This window comes from Ipomoea triloba, chromosome 10, assembly GCF_003576645.1.
Source record: "Ipomoea triloba cultivar NCNSP0323 chromosome 10, ASM357664v1".
NCBI classification, from domain to species: Eukaryota; Viridiplantae; Streptophyta; class Magnoliopsida; order Solanales; family Convolvulaceae; genus Ipomoea; species Ipomoea triloba.
In genome coordinates, this window is record NC_044925.1 from 4,796,139 (window position 1) to 4,820,139 (window position 24,001).

The 24,001-nt window shown below is 37.1% G+C and overlaps 3 protein-coding genes and 1 non-coding gene across 4 annotated transcripts in view; 2 read left to right on the top strand and 2 right to left on the bottom strand.

The window, feature by feature from the left end:
* The window catches only part of LOC116031539 (dammarenediol II synthase-like), a 12,332-nt gene extending 9,829 nt beyond the window's left edge, over positions 1-2,503 (top strand). Inside the window, exons 13-15 of the mRNA XM_031273766.1 lie at positions 1,618-1,698; positions 1,805-1,888; positions 2,083-2,503. Of these exons, the coding sequence (XP_031129626.1) occupies positions 1,618-1,698; positions 1,805-1,888; positions 2,083-2,202 (285 nt within the window). The 3' untranslated portion in view covers positions 2,203-2,503. The remainder of the gene's footprint in view (positions 1-1,617; positions 1,699-1,804; positions 1,889-2,082) is intronic.
* Positions 2,504-12,431: 9,928 nt separating this feature from the next.
* On the bottom strand, positions 12,432-13,928 carry LOC116033044. Its single transcript, XM_031275801.1, has 3 exons — positions 13,914-13,928; positions 13,792-13,808; positions 12,432-13,401 (listed from the first exon to the last, which is right to left on the bottom strand). The coding sequence occupies exons 1-3, from the start codon at positions 13,926-13,928 to the stop codon at positions 12,432-12,434; spliced, it is 1,002 nt and encodes a 333-aa protein (XP_031131661.1).
* Positions 13,929-15,676: 1,748 nt separating this feature from the next.
* Positions 15,677-16,430, bottom strand: LOC116033045. The gene is made up of 2 exons (XM_031275803.1): positions 15,994-16,430; positions 15,677-15,791 (listed from the first exon to the last, which is right to left on the bottom strand). The coding sequence occupies exons 1-2, from the start codon at positions 16,428-16,430 to the stop codon at positions 15,677-15,679; spliced, it is 552 nt and encodes a 183-aa protein (XP_031131663.1).
* On the top strand, positions 15,937-16,043 carry LOC116033741. Its single transcript, XR_004100913.1, has one exon. It is a non-coding gene; the product is annotated as a small nucleolar RNA R71 (small nucleolar RNA).
* Positions 16,431-24,001: the final 7,571 nt, after the last annotated feature.

Genomic DNA, 24,001 nt, shown 5'->3' on the forward strand with positions numbered 1-24,001 from the left:
ATATATATATATATATATATATATATATATATATATATATATATATATATATATATATATATATATATGAGCCCGTTTGGGTGAGAACGCGCGGGTAGCCAAGGAGAGAACTAAGAACAATTCACAGCCCTCCATGTGTCCAAATTTAACGGATCAGAAACACTATTTTTTTAAAAATGCGATGGTATTTTCTTAAATAATTGAACATTGAATTACAAGTAAATTGTGTTAAAAGTGCAAGTAACAGTTTCGTATAGTGCACCTATGTGCAAGTAAAATTATTACAATTGTAAGTAAAATGTACACTGAGTATCAATATTAAGTGCACCTAACGTTATCATTAGTTGACGAATGTTATCAAGGTAAATTAGTTGCACTTGTAAGTGAATTTACTTGCACTTTTTACTTGTAAACTTGCACCAGTTACTTGCACTTGTAACAAAGTTTGCGTTATTTACGAAAATGCCACCGCGTCGCTTTTTTAAAATTACATCTGATTCGTCGAATCTAGACACGTGGATGACTGTGAGTGGTTCTGATTTCTCTCATGGGCAACCGTTCTCACTTGAGGGTGCCCCTTTATATATAAGAGATCAGATGCGAATGAGGGGCTTAGGTAAAAAAAAAATAGGGTCAAATCTTAGACATTGTTCTAGTCCAAATCAACAGTCTAGATTGAAGAAATTTTTTTAAAAAAAATGTAGTGGATGATATTATGGTAATTTTGTGATTGTAAGTTTAGATGGTCTTTGTCTCCGAGTGCACATTTTTCATTCTTTGAGTACATATTTTCCATTCTTAGATTGTATATGTTTTGTCTTAGTGCATAGTTTATTCCTTTGAGTGCACATTTTTGTGCCTTTAAGTGCACATTTCTGTGCTTTCGAGTGCACATTTCTGTGCTTTCGAGTGTAATTGCTTCAATAACACTGTACTTAAGTTGAATAATAACTCTCCATTTTGGTTCAATATTTGCTTCAATTGCATAATTTTGGCCTTTTCGTTCACATTTTTGTGCCTTCAAATGCATTATTATGAGTCAATGTTTATTATATCTTGTCTTTTTTTCAACAACGTATAACTAAATTTCTAATGAAATTTGTGAGAGTTACAAACAATTTGTAAGGGTAATTGTTTCAATAATACTTAAGTTGAATAACTCTTCTTTTTGCTACCACAATTGCTTTCGAGTGCAGAATTTTGGACTTCAAGTACCGAGTTTGTGCCTTCAATTGCATATTTTTTGTTGATTCAAAGTGATTTTTTTTTTTTAAAGAATAGTAGATCTGAACGAAATTAATTGTTGAGATTTATGTGCACTTTCACTTGAGAACTCCTTCACACTTGGTCCTCTCTCTCTCTCTCTCTCCATATATATATATATATATATATATATCCTTCGATCAATTGCATTTTTTTGTTAATTCGAAGTGAATTTTGTTTTAAAGAATAGTAGATCTGGACGAAATTAATGGTTGAGATTTATGTGCATTTTCACTTGAGAACTCCTTCACACCTGATCTGGACACACACACATATATATAGCCAACGTATAATAACTACAGCGCTTTATATTTGTCAAATTCTTGCTCTACCGTTGTTAATTTTATGGAGTAGAAATACATACCGTTGGAAGGAAATCGTACGAATTTGGTTCAAACATCATGGGCAATGCTAGGACTCATGTACACTGGACAGGTTAGTACTGTTTATTGAAATCCAGTAGTATGCCTTAATGTATGCTCAAAGAACAACTAATGTAATTAAGGGTATCTTTTATCCTATATATTTCCTTGTTAACTAGGTTGAGAGGGATCCAACTCCTTTACATAAAGCAACTAAGTTATTAATCAATGCACAAATGGAAGATGGGGATTTCCCTCAACAAGTAAGTCAACTATTTTAACTAAACTATTCACCTCCCTATGTATTTGTAATTCAAATGTTAGAAAAATAAAAAATAAAATTGATCCTAATATTTATAGAAAAATAGCAATTTATAACTAACATAGGAATCACTATTTTTCTTAATTATTTTTATCTTTTTCAAATGCTTCCCTAATATTATAAAATTATAACCAGGAAATTAGTGGAGTCTGTATGAGGAATTGCATGTTGCACTATACTCTATATAGGAGTTACTTCCCATTGTGGGCATTGGCTGAGTATCGTAAACATCTGTGGACATCCAAAAGTCACTAAATCAAATCCTATTAAAAATATCATATGTGGAATTTATGTATTCATTCCACCTATATCCTGTGGTTTACACTGTGTTACTTTTAGAAATAACAATCTCCACCTATATCCTTTGGTTTACACTGTGTTACTTTTAGACATAACAATCTTTGTACGGTATGAGTTTCATTCAAGAACACTATATCGACTCCTATATTAGTAATAAATTATTTGAATGACTTCCATTAGTTGAATTAGAAAGACAATATGAGATGTACGATGTAATAAAAAAATAATAATAGTTATTATCATTTTGCGCTCTTAATTACTATCTTTGAAAGCAAATGGTGCTATGGGGATTTTTTGCTTGATTAGTTAATAATGATTCTTGAAGCTATAAAAACCTTACCTAACCAGTGTTTAGGGTTTGTTGAGAAAAAAAAATGTCAATCTGGCTCAAAATTGGTCTTACTACATGTCTATATGATCTCATAATTTTTGTTTCTCCCATAATTTGTTACATTCTTTCGCCATCATTCATTTCATATATTCGTATATAGACTTGATAGTTTGACTTCAAGAGGTAATTATAATCTTGAAATAGTACCGTGAATCTTGAATGCAAGATACAAGCTAATAGTCTACTTAGTTTTAAACAAGTAATTACCATACCAATTGATTAATTCATTTCGAAGAAAAAATAACGAAATAAAGGAAGAAATTAAAACCAAAGTACATAGGAAATGATCACGCAATTCGAAGCATAGTCTCCTATGTCTGCGGGACAACCCATTTAACACCCCTAAAACTCGGTTGAGATAAAGCATTAATCTTAAGATAAAGGTATGAATACCTCAACACCTCAATAACAGAAATGCGGAAGCCAATCTAATCATTGGCTGGATGCAACGCCACATCTACGTCACAAGGCCTAGATGTTAAGGCTAGTTCAAACATAGTCACATAATCCTCAAACCAAAACATAAACTAATCCATTATTACAACCACAAAGTTCTAAGGCGGCACGCAGGCCCCAAAGTCTAAACATCCAAATACTAAGCTAGAACATAAAAGAGGAATAGAACAATAGACTAGCGCGCTTGCGTACCAGTTCTACTCCATACCTAGAAAACAGTTAGAAATATTAGCAAAGAAATGCTAAGTAATACTCCACCCATACTCGTGAAATACAATAATATACCATAGTGTTGTAAATAGGTTTTAAACACACATATAGAATATATGCCAGCGAAACTACACTTGTTTAGATATCAAGAGACTCAACAATAAACTAAGCTGAATGGATCATAAACCGAAGACCACCACAAGCTCAATACAAAGGAATGAATCCACAAGACCAATAACACCAATATGAAGAAGAGAAATGATTTCTTTCTTCTGCTGCAAAACTGCCGAAATGGAATGAGAGAAAAATGGTTTTTCTTCCACTGTCTTCTGCCTCTCTCTACTGCCGAAACATTTAGTGAATAATATGGGAAAAATAAAATTCCCTCTTCTGATGCCTCTCTCTACTGCCGAAAGAGACAAAATGGAATGGGAAATAATTGAAGTTGAAAATGGTGTCTTGAGCCAAGAGAAACAAAATGCCAAACATTTTTATTTTATTATTTTGTTTTGTTGTGTTTTGTCCCTTCCACATGGAGGGACCCAACAAATCTCCCCCAACCGACTATGTGGAAGACATCGCCATCCCAGCGATAGAGCAACACACCTCAAACTTCCCTCTTGGCAACGCTTTGGTCATCATGTCTGACCCATTATCATCGGTATGAATCTTTTCAAGTTCAAGCATCTTGCATTCCAAGATATCTCTTATCCAATGATATCTCGTGTCAATATGTTTTGACCTGTAATGAAACGTAGAGTTCTTTGCAAGATGAACTGCACTCTGACTATCACAATAGAGCACATACTGTCTTGAACAATCCCGAGCTCCTGAAGAAACTTCTTCATCCATAGCATTTCTTTACTGGCCTCAACAGATGCTATGAACTCAGCTTCAGTGGTAGACAAAGCGACACACTTTTGCAACCTTGATTGCCATGAAACTGCTCCCCCTGCATAAGTAATCAAATAACCTGAAGTAGATTTCCTGGTGTCAATGTCAATCAAACTTCCACTGTCACGAGATTCTAGCTTTTTCACTTTGTCAATATCTTCAATGGTTTGATTTTCAAAGAACACTACATCACGGCTTCTAACTAGCTTCTTCTGAACTGGATCATACGGCCTCTAGCCAAATTCATCAAACCCATAACCAATGAAAATGCACTCTCTAGTCTTCGAATCCAACTTAGATCTCTCATCTCTTGGAACATGCACAAATGCCTTACAACCGAAGACTTTAAGGTGATCGTAAGAAACTTCCTTTCCACACTAAACTTTATCAGGAACTTCATTTTTCAAAGCAATAACAGGAGATAAATTGATTACATGAACAGTTGTGGAAACCGCCTCAGCCCAAAAAGAACTAGGCAACTTTGCATCATCAAGCATACATCTGACTCGCTCCATAATAGTCCTGTTCATCCTTTCTGCTAAGCCATTTAACTGAGGAGTCTTAGGAGGAGTTTTCTGATGTCTAATGCCATACCTTCTGCAGTACTCATCAAACGGTCCACAATATTCACCACCATTATCAGTACGGATACACTTCAATTTCTTTCCTGTCTGTCTCTCAACAAGGGCATGAAACTCTTTAAACACACCAAGCACATCACTTTTGTGCTTCAAAGTGTAGACCCAGAGTTTCCTAGAATAGTCATCAATAAAGGTTACAAAGTAATATGCACCTCCAAGTGATCTAACCTTCATTGGTCCACACACATCAGAATGTATCAAATCAAGTGGCTCTGACCTTTTTGTAGGAGGATGGCTCATGAAAGAAACCCTTCTCTGTTTTCCAGCCAAGCAGTGAACACACTTGTCCAATCTAGCCTCCTTTACCCCAGAAAGCTTACTCTTCTTGGCAAGGTAATCAATCCCCTTCACACTCATGTGACCAAGTCGTTTATGCCACAGTTCTGATGCACATTCTTTTTCTACCACATTCACTGAATCATCAGAAACAGAACTTTGCAAAGAGTACAAGTTAGAAGACTTGTTACCTCGTGCAACAACCAGTGAGCCTTTAGTGATCTTCCAATGCCCATCACCAAAGAAACAACAGAAACCATCATCATCAAGTTTTCCTGTAGAAATAAGATTCAGTCTGATATCTGGTGCATGCTTGACATCTTTAAGTACTAACTTTGTGCCATTGCTTGTCTCCAAACAAACCGTACCGGTACCCGTCACCTTCACCTGACCATCATCACCCATTCTGAGCTCTCCAAAGTCACCTGGATTATATGAAGAAAAGAATTCCTTCCTTGGTGTAACATGGTAGGCTGCACCTGAATCCACAATCCAAGTTGCCTCATGGCATGCAACGTTGATGGCGTTTTCATCACAGGCAACAAGTAAATCTGTTCTAACTGTCGCAACTTGATTCCCGGTGTCACCATCTTTATTGTCTTGCTTCTTTTCTCTTTTCAACTTGAAGCAATATTTCTTGATGTGACCTTTCTTACCACAATACTTGAAGCAATATTTCTTGATGTGACCTTTCTTACCACAATAATGACATTCAATATTCTTGATGTGACCTTTCTTACCACAATAATGACATTCAATATCCTTGTACCTTGACCTTGACTTGCTTCTGCTTTTATCTCTACCCCTCTGACCCTTGTGCTTGTTTCTCCCCCTATCATCTGTAACCAAAATATCTGACTGAGAAGTAGATGTGTCTTGAGATCTTCTTCTTGCTTCTTCATTCAAGATACCACTCTTGACATATTCCATGGTCACAACACTGTTGGGAGCAGAATTGGTCAATGAAACTCGAAATGTTTCCCAAGAATCTGGTAGAGTATTAAGCAACCAGAGACCAAGTACCTCATCCTCAAATTTGATGCCCATACCAGACAACTGATCAAGAACGCCCTGAAAATCATTAACATGATCATTGATCAATGTACCTTCCCTGTATCTTATATTCATCATCTGTTTCAACAAAAACAATTTGTTATTGCCTATCTTAGAAGCATACAGGGTCTCAAGTTTATTCCATAGGCTCCTGGCATGTGTCTCATTAATAATGTGGTTCAAAACATTATCTTCAACCCACTGTCGAATATATCCACAAACTTGTTGGTGTTCAAAGTCCCACTCCTCATCTGACATATTTTCAGGCTTTGCACTTGCAAACACAGGTAGATGTAACTTTTTCACAAACAGGAGATCCTTCATTTTGGCTTTCCAAATGTGATAATTTTTACCATTCAATCTCACCATATTACTCGTATTTGCCTCCATGTCAAATATACCAAATTAACAACCAGGGCTCTGATACCACTTTGTTGGGAAAAATCCCACTGCCTGTGACAATTAAAATCACAAGACCAACACAGTGCACAAATACGAGATAATACACAATAGCCCAAAAATAAATATGAACACAAGGAACACAAGATTTACGTGGAAACCCCAAAATGACGGGGAAAAACCACGGGCCACCAACAACAACAATTTCCACTATCACAAATCTCGGGTACAAAGTTTTAGGCTACCACGTGAGCCATACATCCACAAATCATCAAATATAAACTCCTAGGCCAAAACATTCTTCCACATCCACAGGCTAAACATAATAATATCTCGTACTCAAAATATTCAACTACCACGAATATGATGAAAAAGAATACTAATAGTACGAGAATATCCCAAAATATGCCTGGAATAAATACAAGCTGACCTCAAATATTTGATGAAGATAGTACCCAGAGCTTCAACAAACTCACGACAAAATAGCACCAATATGAAGAAGAGAAATGATTTCTTTCTTCTGCTGCAAAACTGCCGAAATGGAATGAGAGAAAAATGGTTTTTCTTCCACTGTCTTCTGCCTCTCTCTACTGCCGAAACATTTAGTGAATAATATGGGAAAAATAAAATTCCCTCTTCTGATGCCTCTCTCTACTGCCGAAAGAGACAAAATGGAATGGGAAATAATTGAAGTTGAAAATGGTGTCTTGAGCCAAGAGAAACAAAATGCCAAACATTTTTATTTTATTATTTTGTTTTGTTGTGTTTTGTCCCTTCCACATGGAGGGACCCAACAAAAAGTACATCTTTGTATGCGTTGATGATTTTTCATGGTTTTGCTGGATAGAATTTTTAAGGGAAAAATCAGAAAATTTTGAAGCATTTAAGATTCTATGCATTAGATTGCAAAAGGAGAAGGATGAACCCATTGTTAAAATTTTGAGACCGAAAAGTAATCATGGCAAGGAATTTAATAATGTTTCATACTCAGACTTCTGTTCAGAACATGGTTTGCACATGAATTTTCTGCCCCCAGAATTGCTCAACAGAATAGTATAGTGGAAAAGAATAATTGTACTCTACAGGAGATGTCCTGAGTCATGATCAATGCAAGTGAACTTCCCCAGCATTTTTTGGGAAATTAAATATGCAAAGTGCAAGATGAAACTGAGAATAATGTTCAAATCTTCTTCAAAGTTGTATTGATTATAGAAATGAAATGTTTGGAAAGATTCCAATAAAACCTTGGAGAGAGAGTGGAGAATGAAAAGTTTCCTAAAAATAACCGCCTATTGGTATTTACACTCTAAAATTTGTGCAAACTAGCAATTTACTAGATGCAACGTCTTGTTTTAAAACCATTTTTCACCTTGTAGACGTTAGAATAGACTTTGTTGTCTTTAAAGAAGTTGCAGCTCTTTGAAATATCTTTCCAATGCCATTGAAATCACTTGAGATTTGGACATTTCTATGATTATATATACTCAAAATATTGAGGCATCACCTGGCAAAGAAAAGTAGAGCAAAATGTAGTCAAGCTGGTAGTCACGGTGTGAATTCCAAAGTAACCCATACTCTTCACTTCGAAATGCATATTTCTTCATCTTCTTTATTTTTTTGGATCCCCAAGTCATGTCATGATACTTCCAACCCATTCTTTTTGACTTTCTTGATCTCTCATAACTCTCAGAACATGCCTTTGTGTGAAGATGACTTCAAAACACATCCAAATGAGCTCTAGTTTAGATGATAGTACAATCAATCCCTCAAATCACCTAAATGACACAAATGAATATAATAAGCACATATTTAGCTTCCAATTAATATGAAATCATATGAGTTTAATATCAATTATGCATATAAGAGTACTAAGCAGTGTTGAAAAAATCACGCCGAGGCGTCGACCGGCCGCCTAGCATATCACCTTAATTGGTGGTCTAAGTGGCTAGCCGACTACGCAGCTAACTAGGCCGCTTAGGAACTGACTGCCTAGGCTTCTTAGGCACCGACTAAACCATCTATATACCGATTAGCTATTGTTCTTTTTGTTTTTTAGTATTTTAGTATTAAATAGTTTATAATTATTGGTCTTAAAAATTAAAAAAAATTAAACAAATGTTTAAATATATATATATATATATATATATATATATATATATATATATATAGGGATGCTTAGGCCCCGATTAATAGGCGCTTAGTGATTTTTTCAACCATGGTACTAAGAATTAGCTCTTATCATGCTAAAACCTATCACATAGGATTTCCAGATTGTTAATTGACTTGACGCCTATTGTCTGCAAGCTGAGATGTGTTGCATTTTCTACACGGTCGAAATATCGGTTGTACATCTCATTGACCGACTCCTTGAACGGTATGGCTTCTTCGACGTTCCTAGTCATCAGCGTCTTATACTCCTCAGTAGCTGCCTTAACCTCAGAGACATACATTATTGCAAGTGGTTATGGAATGCGTTGAATGCAGTCTCTCCTTGGTTGGCCAAAGTTAGTAGAGCAGAGAGAATCATTTCATATATCTTCTCTAATGATTCCTCTCTGAGATCCACTGGTCCTTGAAATTGGAATTAAGATGATAGACCAGCTGGAGTGTCCTAAGGAACACCTTCTAAGCTGGTGGGAGCGGAGTTTTATATTCTTCCTGCTGAAAGCTCCTCTACCTTTGGAGGCTCAAATAGCATACCTGGCGATGGAAAGAAGTCAGTGGAGCTGAAAATCAGCAAATCTGATTGAATAGCCACATCAACTAGTGAGGAGTTATGTCTGTCTCCCTTCAGGTTTCATCAATATTTGAGAGTTTAGTAAAAAGGAAAAAGTGTCAAATAGGCCACTGAACTTATCGCTTTTGTTCAATTGGACCATTGAACTTAAAAAGTGTGCAATTCAACCATCAAACAAACAAAATTTGTGCAATTGAACCATTTTTACAAAATTTTTTAATTCAATTTGAGTTAAAAGCATTTCAATATTGACTCCCAACTAGTGTGGTTGAAGAAAACGTCACTCTTAATACATATATGTTAGTAATATAATTGGATTTTATCAGAAAATTTTTGTAAAAATGGTCAAAGTGCACAAATTTTGCTTGTTTGATGGTTGATTTGCACACTTTTTAAGTTCAATGGCCCAATTGCACAAAAGCGATAAGTTCAGTGGCCTATTTGACACTTTTTTCTTAGTAAAAAAAACACAGGTTAATTTTATAATTATTACAAACTTTTTAGTGTGCGATATTTATAAAACTGTCCATTTCTATTCCTTAAATAAATCAAATAATGTAATGTAATTATTGAAGTTTATTTCTTCAATGAACGAAGCAATAAAATACTATTATATTCCTTGTTTGTTCCATTTGATAACAAAATTCTCATTTCTTCAAAATCAATTATGGGCACCAAACATGCAATAAACTTTACAAAATTCAAATAAGACGTGAACTATAATCTCTTTTGATTAAGTTATTGGTTATGGTTGCCTCCTATACCAAATTGAAGATTCTATTCTAGCTAAAAGGTTAAGCTAATAGTTGAAGTACAAGTTCATATACATTTGTACATTATATGCTCAGCAACTAAACAATAAAATGAAGGCAGATAGGTCATGTATAGTTATTTGTAATGCACAGTGATATATCAATTTTTCCTGAAAAGGGTAACCAAGTGGGTGGAACATGCATGATTCTCATACGTAAATTAAAGTCACGAGTTTGATTTTTGCAAACACCCTGTTCCTCAAGCACATTGCACACAGTTTTGCTAATGTAGTTTATCTCTCTTGTGTGTGGTTTGCAGGCTATTACACATGAACAAAATTTATCTAGTACATACTATCGAATAATGGATGCAGATTTTGTTCGTTGTTAATCAAAAATATGATATATCAATTAATAGCGTGCCAATTTTGATGTGGATCCTTTGGCGTGAACTCAAGTATCAATTTGTCAAAGTGTGCTGTGATTGCTCGATCTTTTCCTCACCAAAACAACAAGCACAATAACTACGGTTTGAGGGTGTGGAAATGGAATTGGTGTATGTAGGGGCTGGTTAGGGTATTAGTTTTTGTATTTTGTATAAGGGTATTTTCGCCACACTTTGCTTTAAGTAATGAGGAATGAATGACACCACAAGATTGGTAATTATCTAGTCGAAAAGCAGGTTCATTGATTAATGAAACGAGAGGTAGTAAAGCCTCTAAAGTCATACAAAAAAGAGACAGTAAAATGTCTTCATATTTTTTCATTCAATCCAATCTCAAAATTTTGCTTTTAAGATGATGATTTAGACTCCTCTTTATAAGACAATTTACAAGGCAATGAATAGCATTCATCTCTCCTAAATATGTAACCTAAAATAAAGTAAATAACGGAAATGAATAACATTAATCTCTCCTTAAATATGTAACCTTAAATAAAGGAAACAAAAGGTCACATATTAAACTTAGCATAAATATATTTTAATTCACTAAAATGCTAGATTTCAATTATGTGGTTTCATTTCAATAATGATCAAGTTGCATGATCCTTTTTAGGGTCGATTTTTAAATTTTTGTGGTACCGTTCTTATAAATAAATGTGGGATTGGAATAGTTTCTGCATTAAATGATATTAGAATTATTGAAAATTCAAATTTTAAATTGTGGGTATTAAAGAGAGCAGATAAAATGGCACAACAACATCTAATCTGTGAGTATAACAAAATTAAAGAGTCAATATCTATGAAAAGGCCATCTTAGCATTTTGCCCGTACAAAAAAAAAAAAAGCATTTTGCCCGTACAACAGTAAGTCTCCTAAATTAAAAACGATATGCATACAAAGAATCAATGTGTCCACTGAGATTCAAACCTATGACTTTTCATTTGAAAGAACAACATTTAGGCGCTTAACAACAAGATCTTTGGCACATAATGTGACATATAAAACTAAATAATTTGTAAAATTTTAAAGGTTATCATTTTTAATAGTAAATAAAGCAATAAATTTTAATAGACTTAGTAAAATTTTCATTACAATATTTGACAGAAAATTATTTCAAATCTATTTTAGTTTTGAAGGGTTAATTGCCAAAGGTCTTGTGGTCAAGCGGCATGAAGTGATTCTCCCTAATGGGAGGTCATGGATTCGAGCCTCAATGAGGGCAATGTTGACTTTGTCGGGCTTCAGTAGGTTGAGAAAGTATAGGGACAGATATTACATGTAACAGGTCAATAGTATTCAAAAAAAAAAAAAAAAGAATTGAGATCTAAGCGGTTAGAGTTGTATTATTGCGGTACTAAATTAGAGAATAATTGTAATTTCATTGGTATTAAATTGTACTATTGCAAAAGGCCTTCGTGACGTTTAATGTAATTTTAATTTTAGCCAATTATTGTACTCTTACAGCTAACATTGCGTCTGAAATCATTATTTCATTTGACGTGGAACAAAATTAAAGAAATTGTTCAGTCCTTTTCGGTGAATTAAATTTTTGGGAAAATAAAATCCAAAATATATATTTTATGGGAATAACTTTTGAGAGAAAATTAATTAACATGATTTGTGTTACCATGGAATGTAACATTTAAATTAGCTAGAAAAGTAGTTAACAGGGTTCATTTAAAATTTTTCAGATTTTATAAAAATTTTCTAATATATGCTTTTTGTATGATAAACCAAACTTGGGTTGCCTCCCAAGAAGCGCTATTTTTAACGTCGTATGCCCGATGTTACCTCAATCCTTCAAGGAGGGTTAAACAACTTTGATCGCCAAATCTTGTGCATTGAAGAGGACCTTGATTCCTTTCTTTTGCCTTGGACTGCTAAGGCGGCTTTGGAGGGTTCCAATTGCATAGTTTTATCCTCATCGAGGGGTTCACCTCCTATGCTTGAAGCCATGCATCTTTCCAAATCCCATGACTTTCAATTTTTTCTTCTTATGCTTCGTGGATTTGGAAAGTGTGTCATCTCCCACATTATGTACTTCATTGCTAAACAAGTTCAATAAAGTGCAATCAACAATTGATTCTTCACTTACATCTACCCTTATGCACTCTCTCACACATGAATGATCCTTAGCCTTGTGAAAAATGTTGAATTCAATCTTTTCATCCGCAACCTCAATCCTCAAGGTACCTTTCTTCACATCAATAACTGCACCTGTTGTAGCAAGAAAAGGTCTACCAAGTATGATTGGAATATTTTCATGTTCTTCAATATCAAGTACTACAAAGTCGGTGGGAATAAAATATTTATCAATCTTCACGGATATATCCTCCAAAATTCCCACGGGGTGCTTCACTGAATGGTCTGCTAACTGAATTGTCATATTAATGCTCTTAGGATCCCCAAGTTGTAACTTTTTGCACAAGGAGAATGGAATAAGGCTCACACTTGCACCCAAGTCACACAATGCTTCACTCACCACCGTACCCCTTATTACACATGGGATAGAAAATCTACCCGGATCTTTCAACTTTGGTGGGAGCTTACTTTGAATAATTGCACTTGGCTCCTCACTCATGGCCACGGTGGCTTGTTCCTCAAATTTTCTTTTGTTGGATAGAACATCTTTCAAGAACTTTGCATATGAAGGGATTTGAGTCAAAGCATCAAGAAGGGGGATGGAGATATTCAATTGCTTGATCAAATTAAAGAATTTCATTTTTCTCTTATCCATATTCACTTTCCTCAAGCATTGTGGAAACGGCAATGGAGGAATATATTTCTCAACCTTTTTCTTTTTATCATCACCACCCTTTTCGGATCCACTACCCTCAAAATATTGATTTTCCACAAGCTTATCCTCATTAGGCTCTTTGTCTTTCAACACTTCATCAACACTACTACAGAAAACACTTTTAACGTCGGTTTTTTTGGACATACAACGTCGGTTATTTTTCGACGTTGATGTAGGCGACGTTGTAAATAAATGATACGACGTCGGTTATAAAATAACCGACGTCGTTTCATTTTTTTTAAAAAATAAAAATAAAGAAACGACGTCGGTTTTTTAAAAAAACCGACGTCGTTTATTTTTTATTTATTTTAAATAAACAAACAAAGTCGGTTTTTAAAAAAATGACGTTGTTTGTTTATTTAAAAATAAATAAATAAGAAACGACGTCGGTTTTTTTAAAAAAACCGACGCCGTTTCTACTTATAAAATTATAAAAAAAAATCAAAATCAAAATGAGACTTTTCTCTTTCTCTTTCCCTGTCCCTACCCCTCTCACGGGATTTCTCTCTTTCCCTGAAATGTTGCCAGAAAGTTCATTAGAACATTATGCATGCTTCTATACACATTTTTACGACAGCAAATAAGAACATTACAAAAACAATATAGGCAAATGCTTACCTCTCTCTCTGTCATCTCGTTATCCCCGTTGAACATCAACAAGCACCCTTCTGTTATCAATCTTCTTCCATCAGCTTGTTTATATGCAGCTGAAAAACACATATTTGCAGTCTTGGTAAATGGTATAAATGATACAAAAAAATGAGGAAACATAAAATAAACATTAGAGAAGGATAAAACCTTTCATATCCCGAGTATGAACATACTCAATAAAGGCATATCCTCTACGTTTTTTGTTTGTCTTGTCTGTAACCAGACGAACCTGAAACTGAAACAACACAAAATCAGCAATCATCTTAGGAAAGAAATTCATATCAATATTAATCCTTAAATCTACGTACCTGAAGGAGACGACCGGAGAGGAGCTGTTGGAGCGAGTACGGCACGCTGGAAGGTCACGCAGGTCGATCTCATGCCGTCGTCGCCGATCTACTCACGCCGCGCTTGCTGCTCAACGTCGCTGCTCACTGTACATGAAGGTTAAAGAGATGAACGAAGTGATTTGTGCGTGAGATCTGTTGCCAGTATGAACGAAGAAGAGACGAGGAAGGAACGAAGTGATTTGTGCGTGAAGGAGTCTGGCTGCTGCTTTGCTGATCTGTGATAATTAAATAAAGAAGGAACTGTTTTACATATTTTTTTTTTTAATTTTTGAATTAAACATACGCCATCGGTTCTAAGGAGAACCGACGCCGTATGTCTTTAGTTTTATTTTAAATAAATAATTTGTAACATACGACGTCGGTTTTAGGGAGAACCGACGTCGTATGTCTTTAATTTTTTTTATTAAGAATAAAATAAAGACATAGGACGCCGGTTCTGCCCAGAACCGACGTCGTATGTCTTACTATTTTTAAAAAAAAATATTTATGACGTCGGTTTTTGCTAAGAACCGACGTTGTAAATAATATATATTATTTTTGCTTTATTTTAATCACATATAACGTCGGTTTGTCAAAAACCGACGTTAATTAGGCGACGTAGTAACCTCTTTCTATAGTAGTGCAAGTATTTTTTTCAACTACTAATGGTGGATCTTGAAGTTGTTTTCCACTTCTAATAGTGATAACATTGACTTGCTCCCTAGGATTTTCTGAATAAGCTGGTAGCTTGCCAATAACCTTGTTGCTTGATGGTGAAGCTTGATTTGCAATTTGATTTTCAAGCATCTTGTTATGAGCGGCCACCTGATCAACTTTGGCATTCAAATTTTGAATAGCTTGAAACAAATCCTCCAAACTTCGCTCTTTAGGTGCTTCAACTGTAGTTCTTGGTGGGTGAGATTGATTTCCATGATACCCAAATTAGCCAGATCCTCCTTGATGGCTTTGATAACTTGATTGACCATAATATCCTTGATTCGGTCTCCACTGTTGCTGAGTCCCTTGATGATTCCCTTTGTAACCTTATTGACCTTAAAACTCGGGAGGTGGTCCTCTAGCAACACTTGTAGGATTAGCAGCTCTTGATGGGTTGCTCAAAGAAAAATCGGGGTGAGTATTGCCTAGATGTTGAAAATTCCTTTGATATGGCCCTGAAGATCCCCCATAATCAACATGATCAACATGCTCCACCATACCCCCGAATGAACCCTGCGAGTCGGTCTCAAGAATATAACAATCAACTGAAGCATGACCACCACCACAAATCTCACAGCAAGTAGAAGAAGCATAAGCAGGATAGGGTGGTACTGGCGGTGGTGTAGAAATAGAAACTGGCATATGAGTAGGAACCGAAGGGATAGTGACTACTGGTGGTTGAGTCTAATTCTGAGCTAGCTTTTGGACCATGTGTACCACAGAATCTAACTTGGCAACCAAAGCAGAAGTTTGATCTATCTCATAAATCCCAGCCCCCAGCTTCTTATTAGACCTCTCACTGTACCAATAAGCACTGTTAGAGCAAATTTTTATCATCATCGGGCTCTAGTTCCAAGAAAGCACCATTTGAAGAAGAATCCACAATGACTTTGGAGTTATCAGACAAACCATCATAGAAAGAAATAATCAAATCACCGGTAAACATATTATGATGGGGGCACTGTCTTTGTAGATCTTTATACCTCTTTCATGCCTCATACAAAGATTCAGAAGACATTTGTTTGAACTCTTGGATTTGTTTCTTTAACCTTGAAGCTTTTGACAATGGATAGAACTCTCTCATAAATTCATGGTGAAGTTGGTCCCAAGTTTGGAAATGATCGGCCGGATGAGAGTCAAGCCACACTTGTGCATCATCCCTCAGTGAGAATGGGAATAACCTCAATCTGATTGCATCAACTGAAACTCCATTTATCTTCAAGGTTTTGCAAACCCTTAGAAATTGCCTCATATGACTTGTAGGATCTTCACTCTTTGAGCATCCAAATTGATTATTAGAAATCAAGGAAATCATTGCCGGCTTTATCTCAAAATTGTTTGCTTCAACCCTGGGATAGTAAATATCCTCCTCATCAATATCTCCCGCAACATAGTCATGCAATCTCTTCCTTTGTTGGGGACCTCTCGGTGGTGGCATTTGAGCATGGGGCACTTGAGGTTGTGGTGGTGGTCCCGGTGGATAATAATATCCATAGTGAAAAGGAGAATGAGGTGGATATGGATGATGGTATGGCAGTGGAGCATGAGGAGGATTCCTTTGGGGTGCATCCACAAGAGGTGGATCTCCATGAGGAGGATTCCTTGGGGATTTAGAACATGGTGTTCCCCTTCTTGCTCTAGAGTATCACAGGTAACACCTTGGCTTGTGCTATGCATGGCTACCCTTTGTTGTTGAAGAATGGCACGGTGTTCTCTTCTCATTTGCTTGACACCTCTCTCAATTTCCATATCAAGTGGTTGCAAACCTCAAACTCCCTTGGATCTTGTGTGCATATAAGTTCAAGAATGTCCCTTCAAGCAAAGAAAACTAGAGCAAGGGTATAAAAACAAAAATAAAATTACAAAAAATTGACTAGTCTCCTAGAATAGTCATTCACCAATGTTAACTACCACAAAACAATCAAAACCAAGCCATCCCCAGCAACGACGCCAAATTTGACAAGGACTTTTTCACGGGTCCATCAAGTAACAAATCACAGTATAGAGTTTAGATATCGTTCCACTGGAGATGGCTCTTGTAATGTTAGGAAATGATGCAACATGGAGTTAAGCACAAACTAAAACTATTCTTATAGAAGCTAGGCCTATCGTTCAGGAGTTTGGTTGATATGGTTTAGCAAATGACAAATTAAACAAGTAAAACAAAGGACCGGGACTTGGTTGATTCAAGCTAACATGTCAACTATTCTACTTAGGATTAGAAGATTAAAACAAGGCATAGGGTAAGTGAGATGCACAAAAAGTCCAAATACCACTCTAGTAGCTATTTGGACTTGCAACCTCACTATGAACTCCACTCTCGTGACAATCCAACCTAAAGTTTCCTAAACAAAAACACAAAGCATAAATTCTCCTTAATACCCGAAATACTCTATTGGGCATTAAGTGTGTGAATGTGTGGCTAGTGTACAAGCTCTACTCTCGTAGCAACAAACAAACTCCAAATCATGCATATAAAAGGGATGCAACAATTATACACAATTTCATAACAAATCCAATTCACACAACTAACCCAGAACACCCAAATAATCCCCTTTATGCAATACAACTTATATAGGCATCAATAGCAAGAAATCAAACCCATAGATAAGAAAAACGTCTCTATTAAGCTTTGGATCCAACCTTTGCTATGTTCTTGATGCTTGGAAGTGAATAGAAACTAGTATCATACCCTATTCTATGCTATTCTAAACAAACCCTAGCTAGGATATGAAGATGATATGAGAGATGGCTTTTTGGGGTGGAGAAATCCCCTTTTAAAGTGTAAAAAACGCGCTGCAGAAAAATGCAGAGTGCTGGCCACCATGTTGTGTGTATAGTGGGAGTGAAGGTGAAGTGGTAAAATGAAGAGTCAAGACTCCCCGAGTGTCGTGTTTCTCAAGGATGGCGAATGGGAACCAAATATGTGTGGCGTTTAGGAAGTTGAAAGGTAAGAGTTGCAAGAATCAAAGGGGAATGTTTTGTTCACGGGTGGTTTGAAGGTAAAAAAGGGATAGAAAATACAAAAGGTAAAATGAAGGGGGTGCATGCCAAAGTTAAACCAAAGGATTGATTATCGTAGGTAGCTTGGAATTGGGTTTCGGGATTGATCTAGGGAGTCACGGTCTTTGTATTGAGTGGCGTCACACTCAAACTCTCAATCCTCATTCGGTTGAGGCATTTTATCGAACACCTTGCCTACCACTCCTCTCGGATCTCATCCTTTCGGATTAAGAGCGGAGATATAGATGAGTTGGGCTCGTGAGAGGCCGCTATCACGCACTCTCTCACTTCCACTCGGTTCACTAACTATCCCGGCCGGAAATTGAAGCAAAGATTGAACAACATCATCCATACAAATATCAATCATACTCCCACAATACCAAGATCATAATATCAAATTATAAGCATCAATCCATAGATCAACAAGGGCACACACACCCAACTACTCTACTCTACCATAATAAACATAAATAGAAGCAATATAAACAATGCAAGAATATAAAAGAGTAAACTTTATATTAATAGAAGAGAAATTATACCTAAAGAAGCTTGAATCTACATAATCTTCATCTTCAAATCCTAAGCTAAATCTATTCAAAGGAGGAATGTTTTCTTCCCCAAAGGGGAAGAATTTGGAAAGGGAAATCAGATCTAAAGCTATTGGGGGCTGCTGAAACTGATCTAAAAGACCTATAAAGGGCATATATATAGCCCCCAAAATCTCGCCCTAATAATTTCCGCGCTGTGTCGCGTCCACGCACACGCGTGTGAGCGTGCGTGGGAGCGAACCAGTAAGCAACCACGCCGCTCACACGCGTGTGAGCGTGCGTGGTGAAGTTTGCTTCTTCTGTCTTCTTCTATGTTGTAGCTCTCGTCGATACGGTTCCATAGCCACCTGCCTCGCCTCATTTGGACATTCCTAGCTCCGGTTACGTCCGTTTTACTGAAGTGTCGCCGGAATGCCCTGCGAAGTGCAAGAATTGTGCAAATTATATAAAAACACACAAGATTAGTCCCTAGACCTATATGCAATGAAATTACCCTATCTTAGCATGTTTCTAGGCCTAATGGACATCTATTATAGCATATTTTACACCTAAATGACCCCTAAAATACGGCTACTTTTGGCACTTATCAAATTTTCCACACTTTAACTTTGCTTGTCCTCAAGTAATTCACAATTAAACACTAATCATTTAAGTGCCAAAGGTAGCTGTGTTACTCAATCAATTAATCGGTCTATTAACTCTAGGGTGTAACAACGGAGTGGGTGAAATTCCGCACATTATCTTCACAGAATGGTAACCACATGTCATACACTCTAAGAATATACAAACGAAGCAAAACCCCTAAGGTATCATTTGGACAATGCAACGCACACACCCTTCATTCAACTAAGCATTTTGGACAATGCAACGCACACACCCTTCATTCAACTAAGCATGCAATCCAATGCAACGCACACACCCTTCATTCAACTAAGCATGCAATCCAAATTAGATTCACCTCCCTTCATTCAACTAAGCATGCAATCCAAATTAGATTCACCTCAAATTTTACAAAGGCCTTCAAGCCGAGCCCCCTAGTGGGAACGATGTGCACACCACAACCAACCACTTTTTGACTAAACGCCAAAGCCCAACGGTAAAATAAGTGAGGGTAGGGACATGGACTGCTCATCGCCATGGCTTGGGCGATCACTCTATTTTCTCACTTCCTAGGATAACGTCATCAGGCGACCCGACTTCACATGGAGCTCCATGCTTTTTCGAAGACAGTGCAATGGGTGCCCGAATCCTAGCGAAGCGGCTCACCTCCGCTCTATTTTCTCATCTCCTAGGAGCATTTTATGTGGACAACCGACTCCAGGTATAGCTTTTGCTTTTTATGAAGACTATGGTTGAACACAACCTAGCGAGATGGCTTTCCTCAATTTTTATCTCTAGGATTGGCCTTTTGCCTTTTCTACTTTTCTTCATACAACCCCTCATGCCTTTTTCTTGGGATTAAGGGATTTTTCACTCTAAGCTCACTATTAGGCTCACCTTTTGCCCCATGCCCTACCAAAATTAGTTCAATTACGGGCTTCGCTTTCACTTATCTTTCTAAAATTAAGGGGTGCACACTCCCACTTCGAGAGATCATTGGCTAAGGTATAAGGAAAATAAGAGGTGAATATCATGCAAGCATTCAAGAATTTAAAGCTCATTTGGTCAAAGAAGGGGTACTTCCCATGGATATTCAAAGAGAAAAAATTTTATTTTTGGCATATGATTAACATTCTATCTAGATAATGTGAACAATGACACACTCTCCAAAGATAAAACACACCCATAAGACAAGACCAATATATCAATCAAGCAACAAACAATATAAGCACAAGGTGCATCCTTTCCACACTTTAAAACAAACATCGTCCTCGATGTTGCCTTGAGGATCAAGTGGAACAAAAGAGCATTATCATTCAAAATCAATCAAACCCTTTCCACACTTTAGAAGTGTTTCCGGGGGTGTGGGGTATTAACAATATAGCATTTTGTGGGTGCAAAATAGCATGTGCTTATCAAGTATGCAAGGAACACGTATAACAGTTCAATTTCCACACTTTAGAATTGAAAAACGAGGCATAAAAAGTAGAAGGGATAAGAGGTTTACAACAAAGTAAGCATCCCTTCATTTCCACACTTTAAGCTTCTAACATCTCTTTTGCCTTCGTTCTCCAAGCTACATGAAACAATGTTAGCGCAAGAAGATAACCAATTGACGTGCAATGGCCTGGCGGAAGTTCTTTTATTCATAATGAAAACATAAATCCTAAAACAAGGTAAGTAACTAAAACAAAAGCAATAAGAAAGATATGTAAATCAAGATAGGAGATGATTTTTGGCACGACCAGACCTGGGAGACTTAGGAAAATTGGATGAAAAGAAAATAATGCACGAGAATCTGTCCAGGACCTGTCCACGCGACTCACACGCTTGGTGGTCCTCGTGGGTCAGCACTGGAAAGATTCCACGCCTGTCACCACGCGTGTGAGCAGGCGTNCAACGCACACACCCTTCATTCAACTAAGCATGCAATCCAAATTAGATTCACCTCAAATTTTACAAAGGCCTTCAAGCCGAGCCCCCTAGTGGGAACGATGTGCACACCACAACCAACCACTTTTTGACTAAACGCCAAAGCCCAACGGTAAAATAAGTGAGGGTAGGGACATGGACTGCTCATCGCCATGGCTTGGGCGATCACTCTATTTTCTCACTTCCTAGGATAACGTCATCAGGCGACCCGACTTCACATGGAGCTCCATGCTTTTTCGAAGACAGTGCAATGGGTGCCCGAATCCTAGCGAAGCGGCTCACCTCCGCTCTATTTTCTCATCTCCTAGGAGCATTTTATGTGGACAACCGACTCCAGGTATAGCTTTTGCTTTTTATGAAGACTATGGTTGAACACAACCTAGCGAGATGGCTTTCCTCAATTTTTATCTCTAGGATTGGCCTTTTGCCTTTTCTACTTTTCTTCATACAACCCCTCATGCCTTTTTCTTGGGATTAAGGGATTTTTCACTCTAAGCTCACTATTAGGCTCACCTTTTGCCCCATGCCCTACCAAAATTAGTTCAATTACGGGCTTCGCTTTCACTTATCTTTCTAAAATTAAGGGGTGCACACTCCCACTTCGAGAGATCATTGGCTAAGGTATAAGGAAAATAAGAGGTGAATATCATGCAAGCATTCAAGAATTTAAAGCTCATTTGGTCAAAGAAGGGGTACTTCCCATGGATATTCAAAGAGAAAAAATTTTATTTTTGGCATATGATTAACATTCTATCTAGATAATGTGAACAATGACACACTCTCCAAAGATAAAACACACCCATAAGACAAGACCAATATATCAATCAAGCAACAAACAATATAAGCACAAGGTGCATCCTTTCCACACTTTAAAACAAACATCGTCCTCGATGTTGCCTTGAGGATCAAGTGGAACAAAAGAGCATTATCATTCAAAATCAATCAAACCCTTTCCACACTTTAGAAGTGTTTCCGGGGGTGTGGGGTATTAACAATATAGCATTTTGTGGGTGCAAAATAGCATGTGCTTATCAAGTATGCAAGGAACACGTATAACAGTTCAATTTCCACACTTTAGAATTGAAAAACGAGGCATAAAAAGTAGAAGGGATAAGAGGTTTACAACAAAGTAAGCATCCCTTCATTTCCACACTTTAAGCTTCTAACATCTCTTTTGCCTTCGTTCTCCAAGCTACATGAAACAATGTTAGCGCAAGAAGATAACCAATTGACGTGCAATGGCCTGGCGGAAGTTCTTTTATTCATAATGAAAACATAAATCCTAAAACAAGGTAAGTAACTAAAACAAAAGCAATAAGAAAGATATGTAAATCAAGATAGGAGATGATTTTTGGCACGACCAGACCTGGGAGACTTAGGAAAATTGGATGAAAAGAAAATAATGCACGAGAATCTGTCCAGGACCTGTCCACGCGACTCACACGCTTGGTGGTCCTCGTGGGTCAGCACTGGAAAGATTCCACGCCTGTCACCACGCGTGTGAGCAGGCGTGGACAGCAGTACTGATCACCTTCTTCGTCTCCTGGCTTTTGCCTTTCGTTTTTTATCCGGTTTAGCTCATTCGTCATGGCTTAGCACCAAAATCACCTGCATTGTTAGCTCAAGCAAGGCTATTCTAAAAAGAAAAATTGCTAATAAACGAAGAGAAAGAAAAAGTAAACAAGAAATAAAGTTCTAACATCTAAGGATAACGTTGGGATTGCCTCCCAAGTGCGCCATGGTTTAACGTCTCCTGGCCAGACGTGGTGTGCTCTATCCTTCGAAGCACACTGATTTTGGGACCTTACCAAGCGTCCCGTGAACTTTAGATTCAAGGTATGCCCGAAGATGGGAAATATCCTTGAATTTGGAAACTAAGGAGAGGAAAATAAAATTCAACGATAAGTAAGCTCGGGGTATTATTTCAAGATGTTCAAAGATAACATACTCCTCTTCTTCTTTCTCCTTAGAGGTTCCTACCCCTGCAACCTTTTCCTTAAAGACTCCCCAATATACACACTCTCCACCTTCTATCCTATCTAGAGCAATTTCTCCCGACACAACTTCTATCGGATTGTCAAGGGTGACAACTCTCTTTCCTTGATCTTGCTTCTCTTCTACCGTTTCTAAGAAATTCTCATATTCCCATACAGGATCATCATATTCATAAAACTCGCTCTCACAAGAATAAAAAGATTTTATATCATCCTCACTCCCCAAATCACTATCACAAAATTGCAAGGAATCACACTCCCATGAGCAAAAAGAAGCTTTATCACATTCATCAAGATTATTATGAATTGTAAAGGATTCATCCTCACAAACATTATGAGAATTTTAAATTAGAGTTGGAGTGAAAGTTTTACATTGTGCGGGGTTTTCTTCTTCCCACACGATTTCAATTTGATCCTCGTCCTCACTCTCAATTTCTTCCCATTGTGGTATGTTCAACTTGAAAGTCGAAACTTCTTGAAGTACCGGGTCATCAAGTTCTTCTTGTTCCTCTACACTCACCTCTTTATCGTCAATTGTCTTGTCCATCTTGTCACTCTCCTGTTGGTCGGTTTCCATTGTCGGGTGATCCATTGGTAGCATTCTCTTCATAAGCTCTTCCGACATTGATAACATTTTAGCCTCGATTTCGTCTAGCGGAAGTCCTTCGCGAAGAGTAACAAGATTCTTTTTCATTTCGCTTCTGATTTCATTTCTTAATTTGATAGTATCATCCTTGGCCATTTGGATGAACAATTCTAATTTGTCTTTCAAGATTTGGATTTCATCATTGACCGGTGGAAGGTACTCACAATGTTGTCTCTCATAGGGCATTGGTTGAGTGAAATTTTGCACAAAAGGTGGTGTTTTGTAAAGGTATGTTTCATCTTGTTGTGGTGGGGGTGAATAACTAGGATTAGTGTAAGAATGAGAA